The following is a 12731-nucleotide window of genomic DNA, read 5'->3' as shown; positions in this document are numbered from 1 at the left end:
TCTACAAAATCAATCGACGCTCTCACCAGAGCATTACGCCATCAAACTTGGCACACATCCAAAAGTTCAAATTGAAGAATTACAGAAGCGTTGTTGCCACACAAGAAAAGACATATAGTTACAACTTCACACAATAATAAAACAAAAACACGCTTTTTAAAAATAGACAATAATAATAAAAATAGTAATAATAAAATTCTTAACAATATTTTCTCGATTATGCAACACTGTTCTTTCCCACCAGAAGTTGAACAGCAGAAGTCAGAAGTCACCAAATACTGCTAGTTTGGTCCTGGGTTCGAATCCCGCCTACAGGTTGGCTGCATGGTCAGCCATTCAATTATGTGATTAGGTGGCATGATTTTATAATATTCATAACTTATTTAATATGCTGAATTTATCTCATGGAAAATCAATTTTTCATTACACTTATCTGCTGTTTTGTTTTCACTTAACCATGCAAGTAAAGTTAATTTTAAGCAGCACAGTGTTCATTTCCATTTATTATAAAAACCTACTTCAAACGGAAAAAAAGGGGAAATGAGTTAATCTTCTTTTCTGTAAATGAAATAAAGAGGCAAATATTCCATCATTCTTGAGTAATTCCAGAAATTTATTTAACCTTAAAATCTCAGGATTGCCTGCTTTCATGCACGAAATGCAAATGCACATAAGTTATGTGAAATATTTAACTAATTTCCAATTTAAAGTTCTGTGAAATATTTAACTAATTTCCAATCTATTAGTTTTTAAATACTCTCTTATTTACTAGCAATCCAGACGTTCTGTAAAGTTATATAAATTCGTCTGACTGTGATCAGGCATGATATAAATGTTGCTTATCTTTGGAGCTCTAAATATACTTGGATTCTTGATTCCCAAGCTTTTATTCTTCTGCCTAACAGATGTATAACCACTGTTGCATCCAGGGACGAAGCAGGTTGCATTACAAGAATTACTCATGATGGAAATTGATATCAAATCAATATTTTCTGTATTGCTGCCTATGTCAAATCCTACGAAAAGTAGAAAAGCTAACGATTGCAGCGTTCTCTATAAATAATGCGACAAAAGGGGACCATTTTTGAGAAAAGTTGTAATACCAGTTTCCTCTCCTTCTTTATACTCCGTAGTCTGTCTAAATAATAAATGATTCTAGATGCATATGTCGGCACGTAGTGTAATCGAGGAGAACGTAACATCTTATAGTGTGCAACCTTGATGGTAAATTTTTAATAAATACTTTAAGCTTATTTCTTTACATTTTAGCATTTTTCTCCTGTAGATAAAAGTTTAGTACTTAGTAAATTTAGTATGTTGATAAAAATAAAATTTTATGTACCTGTTATTCCTGATGGCTTATCCCCACAAAGATCTAAGATGTAAAGACTGCAATCCTACTTTTGTAATTTAACGACTTGTCATAATTTGTTTTTCGTAATAAGAAGCAACCCACTCAGCAAATTGAAATGAAAAACCTCTGCCAACGGGTTCTTTCCCGAAGCGCCAACGGGTTTTCTGCGGATGAAACCCAAAAATTTCACTAATTTTTAAAGTATTTCTAGAGTGGAAGATAAGGAAAAAAAAATCGCAAAATATATCTAAATTTTGACTCTAATTAGTAGAAATTTCAGCAGACTTATTATTTACTGTTTTGAGTTCTATGCTCAGGTTCAGTCGGTAATCCAGCTAGTAATTTCCATTCGTTTTATTTTCTAGTTTTTTTTTTTTTTTTTGGAATATTCATAAAAATTTTATTTGTATGCAGAATCAGGTGTGTGGTTCAGTGTGAAAAATCTTTGGTTTAATCAAGTTTGCCGTAAATATCTTTAAATATGTTTACAGTTTAATATAAATTTTTAAAATAATGTTAGTTCTATAAATATAAATTGGTAAAATTATATATATTTCAAATATTATGAGAAGTGCTGTAATTAAATTAGAGCATCATCAATATAGGATAAATAGCTGCCTTCTATATAAAAAATAACTTTAGTGCATATCTACTTATAATATTTAAAAAAATGCATTGTATAAGATTTTATTTATTCTGAAACTTATTACCCACATCTAGCTGTATTAATTTATACGTAAGTTATATACTAGTGGGAAAAATCAAAGGAACAAGTGCAAAAACTCATATAACTTGAATGATTTTGCAAACTAATAAGATGGAACATGAGATTTTTATTTTGTAATGACAGACATATCTACAAAATAAAAAAAATTGTCTATTTTTGAAAGAAAAAAAGGTCTAAACATTTCGATATATTATATAAAGTATGCTAGGGAAGGGTTGGTGGTGTAACTTTTAAGAGAAATAGAAAAAATCAACAAGGTATGTTTTCTTTCCTGACTGAAATGCGAGCTTTATGACAATTTTCCATGCTGGATTTTATTCTGGGAGCTCCTGTGGTAAGGAAGGATATTCACAATGAATAGCACTTTGAGGGTCGTGGAGAATACAAGGGAGCTGCAGTCATGCAAATTGCATTTTAGTGTATCTTATTGATATGCTGTTGTATTTAAATCTGGAGAATATTCTTGCCACTGTGCCTACTTTGTTTTCTAAAAAATAATCAGTCGCTTGTGCAATGCAGTTAGGATGAGCATTAACATTCTATTAGAAGTAAATTATTTTCAATTGCACCTCTAGGCAACTTACACATAAGGGTTAAGAACATCGGCTGATCTTTGAAATATGGTAACTGGTAGTTTGGCGACGTTTTGGAGGCGATAAAGGTTACTTACTACCTAGGACTTTGGTAATAATGTGAGAAGTACTCAGTTCCAATTACGCATTATTTTGTGTGAGGGAAATGAGAGATCATGAGATATGTCATGTGACATTAATGGACGAATTACAGTTCTTTAATCGGAAAAGGGGGGGGAATTTGGAAAACTGTAGTACTATATTATTTTGTATTAAGCTTCATTGTGTGTTGTGTGAAATAGTGGAAGTGTGCGTGCCACGTAATGAAGATTCTGAAGATTAGGTAAGTTAGTATTTTTAATCATTTGAGAATATTATTTTTATGCATTGTTCTAAATGTAAGGAGTAAATAAATTAATATGATATTATTGGAAAATTGGGTTGATCTTTGGAATATGGTAACTGGTAGTTTGGCGACATTTTGGAGGCGATAAAGGTTACTACCTAGGACTTTGGTAATAATGTGAGAAGCACTCAGTTCCGATTACGCATTATTTTGTGTGAGGGAAATGAGAGATCATGAGATATGTCATGTGACATTAATGAACAAATTACAGTTGTTTAATCGGAAAAGGGGGGAAATCTGGAAATTTCGTATTTAGCTATATTCTGTGTTGTGTGAAACGTGACATTAATGGACATTAATGGACGAATTACAGTTTTTCAATCGGAAAAGGGGGTTAATTTGGAAAAGCTTCATTGTGTGTTGTGTGAAATAGTGTTGATTAATTTTCGGATTGCATGGCACTATGTAAAGTGAATTCTAAATTTTTAATGCATTTATCTGATAATAATAATAAGTTGAGATTGTGTGAAAGGAAGGATATTACAGTTAAGTTTAAATGGCGGTGCAAGAAATATGGTGAAAATGGACATTTTGTGAAAAGGAGTGTAAGGAAGGGTACGTGGTTTGCTGAAAGTAGTTTGAGTATAGGTGAAATTTTATTAATTTCTTATTACTTGGTGAATAGACTTCCAGTTGACTACTCGATTTAGGATTTAGAAATTAGCAGTAGTACTGCAGAATTTTGAAGATTCTGAAGAAGATTAGGTAAGTTAGTATTTTTATGCATTTGAGGATATTATTTTTATGCATTGTTCTAAATGTAAGGAGTAAATAAATTAATGTGGTATTATTGGAAAATTGTTATTAGCAATGATTTAGTTTCAAGTAATTAGGATTGTAATCTAATTTTTATTAATTTAATGTATGTGCTTATTTATATTTTAAGTAGTGTTTTTAATTTAATTATAATTTAATTTAATGATCATGATTTTGTGAGTTATATATTTGTAGTATTTTGGAATACATTTGAGTAGTATACGTTGAGTATTTTCATGCATTTTCGTGAAATTTTTCTAATTTATGAGAAAAAAGCAGTGTACATGGATATAGTTAAGAGTGTGCGCAATGCCATTTTTGTGCAATTCTGGGGTGTTTTTTTTAAGTAAAAATAAGTCGACGTGTACATGGTTTAGTGATATTTTAATTAAATGATAGTTATTTTGTGAATTTTATGTTTGTAGGAATTTGGTATACGTTTCAGTTGAAGTAAACGTGTGTGGAAGTAATTTAAATATTTGACACTAAGTATTTGTAACTATTTTTAATGTTTGCATATAAATTTTTTAGTGACATTTATAATATAATAGATAATTTAGAGGTAAAAGCTTTTGGATATTTTATTTATTTTGGAACTACTCTGATATGCACCCTTAAGTCGCCAAATTTGTCGCCAAATATTTTTCACGAGAAACTTCACGCGGCCATATTACTATCTAAATTTTTTGTCTACATTTCGAACTTTAAGCCTAAAATGCCTCCAAAAACGCGGTTTTCGCACATGCAAAAACTACGTTTTGAAAACACGATTTAAGCTAAAAATCCGAAACAAAAACAAAAAATTTAGACAGCAAAAACGTGAAGTTTCTAACTAAAAATATTTGACGAGAATCCATGTACACAGCGACATATTTTAACTTAAAAAAACATCTACCAATGGCACAACATAGGCAACGAACGAATCTACAAACTATGCACTACGCACACCTCCCTTTAATAAATTACATAGAATACCATGTACACAGTATCCTGTTTAAACTTTAAAAAAATTCTACGAATTGGACACTGTAGGCAATAAACGAATTTACGAACTACGCACACCTCGCTTTAAGAAATTAACATAACAACAATAAATTTAAAAAATACCATGTACACAGTATCCTGTTTAAACTTTAAAAAAAATCAACGAATTGCACACTGTAGGCAATAAACGAATTTACGAACTACGCAAACCTTGCTTTAAGAAATTAACATAACAACAATAAATTTCAAAGAATACCATGTACACAGTATCATGTTTAAACTTTAAAAAAAAAATCTAAGAATTGCACTATCTACACTAAAAACAAATCAAGAAAATAAACTAAAATAAATTTCAGACAATTCAAAAAACAACAGAAACGGAAATTCATACAAAAAAACAATGAATATAACATTCTACAAAATAGAAACAATAAAATGAAATGCACTTACCATAATGAAAGCTTCTTTTAAAAGCAGAAATATCACTTTCAAACTTCACAAAAACAAAAAACACAAACACTTTTTGCAAATAAACTACAAAGAAATTTTTAATTTTTCCCATTCAACACATCTTACAATTTCTAGAAATTTATTAAAAGCATCTTCTTTAATTTCATGACAGTAACAGAAAAACATATACACAGCCAAATAAAATTCAAAATCACATTTTCTGTTATAAGCAGGTAACGAAGCTTTCACATGGCGCCACGTACTTTCTATACTATTTATATGACAGCCAGACTCGCTATCCACAAAATTTAAACTATGGTTCACAAATAAATGTTCAAAACCTTCTTTTCTTAAATCCTTGTAGGATTTCCAGCCATCGGAAAAAATAGTTGTACCAGGCTCAATCCACTCTTTAATACACTGCATCAGCTTTTCCTTACTTCTATCATGCACAGCTACTAAAAATAATCTCCAGACTCTTTAATACACTGCATCAGCATTTCCTTACTTCTATCATGCACAGCTACTAAAAATAATCTCCCAGACCCTCTTTCCACACCTCCAAATACCCACTGCCCCTCAACAGGATGGCCACGATGATATTTCCTTTTGCCGAATTTCGATTCGTCCACTTTCACCACTTTATCTTTCCTCCCTATCTTCTCAAATACAGAGCATACAAAGTCCAAAATACATTCGTTAATAAAATTTCGCCAGTCACACAACGTCTGTGAAGAAAACTTCCACGATTTTGCCATATCACATACCTTCCTACGATTCAAAATTTCGAAAGTAACAATAAAAACTTCCTCAAACGTTAACTTGCTACACGAAAACCAAGATCCAAACCTTAAACTGCGCTGACACCCACATACTTTATTAGCAACAATTTTACTGCAAACCCACACAAGTCTATCAGAAACACCATTTTTTGTCCGAGTTCTCATATTAGCTCCGCATTTCGGACACGTCAAACTCCGTTTTAAAAGTCCCGACTCCCACAGAAATTCCAAAAATACGCTACGATCCCCATAAATACATCCGTGAACAATAGACTCGTTAACAACTCCAACATCGTACCTTTTCATACTAAATTTACTCTGCACACAATCTAAAATACGCGGCTGAAACCTTCCCACCACGTCTTTCATCGCAACATAGGCCATTTCAAAAACACCCGCGACACGAACCAACTAGGAATTTTAAACTACTCCACCAAAAGATTTTTCAACGTCGACATGGTTGCCATACAACACGCAATCGCGCCAAAAACCAGCGCAAAACACATATTGCCACATTTGGTGAAATTAGGGCGTTTATCAGAGTTGTACCTTTATTTTATATGTGGAAATGTTCATCCTTGGAAAGGGTATGTACTTTTTTGCGATCAGGTAATTTCATATATGTGCTTTTTATCGAGTTTAAAGATTAAGAAAATTTTCCTGCATTTTCGTGCAAATTTTTGTAATTTATGAGAAAATAGCAGTGTAGATGGATAAAGTTAAGAGTGTGTGCAATGCCATTTTTGTGCAATTCTGGGATGTTTTTTTAAGTAAAAATGAGTCTACGTGTAAATGGTTTATGTGTATGTGCTATTCTGAAAAACGCGCAAGAAGTTTGCGATTCTGCACTTTTCCCCAATTTTGCAGTTAATATTTGTCATGATTAAGCAGTTTTGTTACATAAATTTTCTAGCATCAGTGTAATTCGGCTAGTAGATTGGTGGAAAAAGTATTGAGTAAATAAAAAGGAAAGAAACATGTCTTTACTTCGTGAAGACAAAATGGCGGCGAAAAAAAATAGAGGGTTGCTGTAGCAGAGTTGGTCGCCAAATTTTCGCCAAGTTACCATAATCCAAAGATCAACCAGAACATCATTTCTGTATATTTCAGCATTTATAATTGCGCTGGTAAAAATGTGAAAGTAGTGTAGCCCTTAAATATGATACTTGGCCGTATCGGCACTATTGTTGAACTGACAAATTTCATTGATGTTTACTGGATAATTCTGTGTATGTTTTCATAGGATACAGTGTGTTTGTATTGTAACAAGTTTGGATCATTCTCCAAACGAAAACTCCGAAAGTAAAAAGAACATGGCTCCAGTCATGATTATCTCTACCACTGCAACTACATTTCTCAGCCTGAGTTCATGAATCACTAAACATGGATTTACTTGCATGCAGCCCTCTTTTAATCTTTTGTAGACGGATGGCCAATATATTGGCAGTTGTATTCCCTGTTTGAATGGACGGGGTTGTCCACTTTATTGGCCATGTCTTTTTCCCCCATTTTACAGGCTGAAAAGTGGGGTGAAATGTCAAATTTGACATCCCTGGGTTTTCAACCACTTATCTCTTTCAAAGATCTCCCTTTTGCGACATAGATGCACCCCTCTGAGAATCCATTAAACTACACAAGAATCTTTGTTGCAAATAGGAGGTGATTTCTTAATGGGGGGAAAGCATTCGGTTCAAGATTTCCCGTCTTTTGGTAGCTTTTACTGCTACTAAAGCCCCGGCCTCAAAAGGTTAATGCAACCGATCACTTCCTGTATGTTTGGATAGTTGAGCTCTTATAGCTGTAGTGAACTCTCTTACAATCTGGGCTAATGTCATTTGTCTGTTTCTTTTAGTAATCTTTGCCCAGTAATGATCCTGAGAGTGTTGTGGCATGTTTTTGACTTGACCTGGCTGTCTACATATATAACCAGTGTCTGAATTATTTTCAGATGCAAGACGTGACACTTTAATTACTTTCGGATCTTTAAGGCTTCTGTCAGTATTTGTCCTGCTCCCATTGTCTCAATCGCATGCCATTGTTTCAATCCATAAAATGCCTTATCAGTGACATGCTCCATCTTTCACACATGAAAATTTTACCCAACTCGTAAAATTCTTGAAATAAGAGTTTAAAATGCCTGCTTGCACTCCATTTCACATATACTCAAGTAGTAGGCAGAAATATTTGAATATTTCTCTGTAGTGAAGGTGATAAAACTGTCTTTAGATGATAAAATTGATCTAACCAGTCCATCTTTCATTGGACTTTATTTAATAGAAGTAACATAAAGCATCTTTATATAATTAATTTTTCCTGCTGGTGTACAAATATTTCATCTTTGGCTGAAATGTATTCCAGTTCCACTTTGAACATTTTTATAAGCAATTTTGATATTATGTATATGTGTTTTTAGTTAATCAGTATCAGGATTATTTAAAAATAAATGGAATTATATTGAATAATTTCTTAAATCCTTCCCCCCCTTTTTTTAAGGAAAACATGGAATCTGATGAACCACAATTTCTCAGCGTTACAAATACTAATATGAGCCTGAATGAAGATGATGTTAAATATGAAGAGGAGCAGGACAAAGAAATGGATGGTATGGATATACAGGAGAAGGAAGAGGAAACAGGTCATAAAGCGGCACTGCAAATCAGTATGCCTGCTGAGAGTATGTGGTCTTGTGAGAAACTACCCTGTTTACCTTGTGAAGAAATTCCCATCAAATGCCACAGTGTAAGACTTGGGACAATTGAAATTAGACCAAATGATTCTCTCTCGTATGTGCCAGTACATTTGTCAAGATATGGTCTTTCATTCATAATTCCAGCTGATGATGAATATAATATATGTAAGTAGTTTTATTTGTTTATTTACTTTTATATCAAAGCAGAAAGTAGTATTTTCTCCTGTAATTATTTTATTACTTTATAATAATCAAGAAATGTTATACAAATAAGCCATTTCATGCATAGTCCCAGTTTCCCCCTTCCCACCCAGAATATGTTGTCTGAATATTGTCTTGGATTTTATTTTGGCTATAGTCATGTTTTTAAAACATTGATGTATTATTCTTGTCACAGAGTTTCTTCTGCAATATGTAATCTTCTTCAGTATCCTTTAAAATTTTCGTACTCCAGATCCTTACTGATATTGAATAGTTTGTGGAATTGATAATAACATTTTGCCATGAAGAATCTTTTGTTCACCTATGAACAAATATATTATTTCTTAAGGGAATGCAGTACCAAAAAAATCATCAAGATATCAATTTTTTTTTTTTTTTTTTTTTTTTTTTTTTAAGTTGCTTAAATTTTTGCTTCAGTGTTTTTGAAATATATAAGGAAAATATAGAAGCTGTGTCTTCAGTAGTTCAAAAGTTATAATTATATATTCTTTCATGCTCAATGGCAACAATTAAAAGAGACAGTCTTTTTAAATGGATGTCATTTGCTAATGGTGTGTATTGGTGTGGTGTATTTAATTACGGCAAAGCACACTAGGGCTATCTGCCAAAGGGGAGGGATGCCTTTCGTGGAGGACTTTCTAAGGGAAACTGGCTCGTATACACGTTACACATGGGGAAAACCACGAAAACACCCATGCAGCCAGCCCGTTCGTGGGATTCGAACCTCGGACCGAACTACCAGTGTTCAGCGACTTTACCGCTCGGCCGCTGGTAGGCCCGTCATTTACTAATGTTACAGCTTAACGCGATATTAGATTTTTTAAAAAAATTTCCTTCTGCTGAAACTCATGAATGAAGTGAAGTGATAAATAAAAGAAATTAAATACAGGTGTAGGTGTAGGTGTAGGTGTATTTAATTATGGCAAAGCACACGAGGGCTATCTGCCTAAAGGGAGGGATGCCTTCGTGGAGGACTTTCTAAGGGAAACTGGCTCATAAATTAAATACAGAGAGGTTTGCTGTGAAGTTGAGGATTTCCATAACTGAAAGCTAAATTACTTTTCTCAATGTTTAATTTTTTTCACATTCGTGTTTTAAAAACATTAAAGTTTTTTTTTTCCATAATTAAGGTAAGAGGTTTCAAATTTTGCATGTTTATTATTATACTTTTGATAACATTGTGCATGAAATTAACATTTGTAGTCATTTTTTAAGTTTAACTAAGCATGATGGCAGAGTTTTTTAAAATTAAATCTAATAACTGAAGCATCCAATATTCCATGCTGTATTTTGTGTATTGTATCTCAAGGAATACATTAAAAAATGTAGAACAAAGACATCAGTATTTAAAATAAAGTAGCAAAATAATGAAATGAAATCTTTTAAAAGGGTTTTAATTTTTAAGGTTTTATTTAAACAAGCAGTTTAATATGTATATTTCAAATGTTTGTAAGTATACAGCGTCTTTTCCTCATGAGGCCGCTTAAAGCACTGTTGAGCTGAAAATATTCTGAAGAGATTGGTGGTTGTAGAAGAGGGTAGGAGACCTTCGAATCAGTTTGGGAGAGAAGCTAGTCAACAAAATTGGGACAGAGCTGGGGAAAAGTTAAACTTTCACCTAAAGGCAGTGGCGTAACTAGAACTCTTGGATCCCTGCGCAAAAATTTTTCCAGGCCCCCCCCTCAATAAATTTAATGTGCTTAAAAATAAAAATAAAAATAAAAATTTTTAAAAAGTTTAAAAAAATCAAGGATTTTAGGAGCCAGTGTTTTTATGATGAATTTTTTTACATCTGGATTATTTGTTAAAAAATAAAAGCACATCCTTAGGGAACCAGTTGAAAGGTACGTAACATGAAGAAAGAATAAAAAGGAAAATATTCTCCCTTGATCAACTGTGAAATTTGTTTTAATATGGGTATTTGATATCAGATGATTTTAATCAGTTATTTAAGACTTTTTGTGTGCGTGCGAGAGACAGACTTTTCTCTCCTTTCACTGAGATACATACTGATAATAAATGAATAAGTCATAAAAAAAGGAACATGTCACATAAAGTATAGCATTAAGAAAAGTAAGAAAGCTTAGTTTTACGGAGATTTTTATATAAAATCCAAGAGGTTTTACATACAAATATGTTTTGAATTTATATATAAAATCTGCACCAATCTAAGATTTTTTCGCTTAATTTAGAAAAATTAAATAACTGGTTATATTATAAAACATTGAAAACAATATATTCTGTGAAAATAGAAGAGAAACACGCCGAGTGAAACAAAATTAGTAACACAATAACCTTAAGTTTGGTGTAAATTTATGTTAAGATCTCAAACAATTTCTAGGGCAAGCAGGTTTAGGTCCCTCTTCGTCAGAAGTAAAGAAATCTAAGAGACTGAAGAATAGTCATATTTTTCAATTGCGCCAAAATATGTGTAAATATTTATTTTTTAATGATTTTTTTTTTTAACCAGGGTAACAACTTTTATTTTATAATATTAGCTATAATTTTATAAAAGCTCCTTGCCTTCATTTTCAAAAACTCTCGAACATAGTCAGGAAGATCAATTTCTTTAGGTGTATCTTGCTCTATAGAAATTAGAGCAAGATTTGTCAGCCTAGTCTTTGTCATAGAAGATCTTAAACAAGTTTGTATGTATTTTAATTTTGAAAAATATCTCTCTCCACTTGCAACTGTTATAGGAAAGGACAGCAAAACTCGACTCCAGTATATTTGGAAAACATTCAAGATTTTATACATATTCTAAAATGACAAGGGGCTCCGCTCCAGGAACGATGTATTTTGACAGATCTTCCAGTTCATCACAAAGTTCCGAAGCATTCAGATTATTCAAATGTTTATTTGTAAGTTTCAATTTCTAGTCTTTGCATCTATTCAAAAGTTGTGAAAGATGTCTGAGGGTTCCTACGTCGTATAGGAAACTGTACCGTAGTATGCTCCGTATTTCCGAGTAAGTTCAAATCTTTCTTCTACAGAACGAATAGCAATGTCTCACGTGTAGAAATACAGTTCTACTTTAAATTCCTCTCCTAACACTTCGTATGTTTTCATATGAAGCCTCGTACCCAAACAATCTACGTCGCCTTAGGGCATGATGGACTGGCTAAAGGAAGGGTAGATTTCTAACATTTCTGCCATTTACTTTTCTTCGGAGATGAAATCTATTAAATTACTATTTAAATTATTAAATTATTATTATCACTTCTACAACTTTCTAAAAATGTTTTCTCATTCTGCAGAGCTCCGACAGCTGACTGCAAATTCGTCTTTATACTTTGAAGAATTTACTCGCGTGGCTTACATGAATATAATTCCAAATAGCAAATGAGACGAGAAATTTTAAATTTTGTCTGCCAAGGATGACGCCGAATGCCATAAGAAACTAGAATAAATATTTTTAGCAAGCTACAATAGTACAGAATAAATTTCCTCCACAAATAAAAAAAATGTAAACAATGATTTGTGTTAATTTTTATTTACTTTTTGTTTAAACCTTTAAAAAATTTTGCAGAATGTGTAAAAAAATAGCTCTTTTTGTAACATTATTTTATTGGCAATAAAACACTGAATAAGATGAAAATAAAAGAATAAGAGCGGTTGATCTTTACATTATGGTAACTTGGCGATTTTTTGGCGAAAATTTGGCGACCAACTCTCCTACAGCAACCCTCTATTTTTTTTTTCCTGCCGCCATTTTGTCTTTACTTCGTGAAGACATGTTTCTTTTCTTTTTATCTACTGAACACTTCTTCCAACAATCTACTAGTCGAA

At 32.4% G+C, this 12731-nt stretch overlaps 1 protein-coding gene across 12 annotated transcripts in view; it reads left to right on the top strand.

The window, feature by feature from the left end:
* Positions 1-1069: 1069 nt before the first annotated feature.
* Positions 1070-12731, top strand: part of LOC118179732 (sentrin-specific protease 6-like) — a 178162-nt gene continuing 166500 nt past the window's right edge. For 2 of the 12 annotated variants that reach the window (XR_015038591.1, XM_085807889.1), the window contains exons 1-2: positions 1415-1774; positions 8525-8885. Coding sequence is in view for 11 of the 12 variants with exons in the window: in XM_085807889.1 (XP_085664015.1) it covers positions 1763-1774; positions 8525-8885 (373 nt within the window). In the remaining variant the exon portion in view is untranslated. Of the gene's footprint in view, positions 1225-1410; positions 1820-2896; positions 2997-8524; positions 8886-12731 lie in introns of those variants that run through there. The other 10 variants (XM_085807890.1, XM_085807897.1, XM_085807893.1 and 7 more) reach the window with 10 other exon arrangements.

The sequence above is a fragment of the Stegodyphus dumicola genome, chromosome X1, assembly GCF_044657685.1.
Source record: "Stegodyphus dumicola isolate Sdum_Otavi_A_Nest chromosome X1, ASM4465768v1".
Lineage (NCBI taxonomy): Eukaryota > Metazoa > Arthropoda > Arachnida > Araneae > Eresidae > Stegodyphus > Stegodyphus dumicola.
Note: the sequence above shows the minus strand (reverse complement) of the source record. Positions and strands in the feature narration are given on the sequence as shown.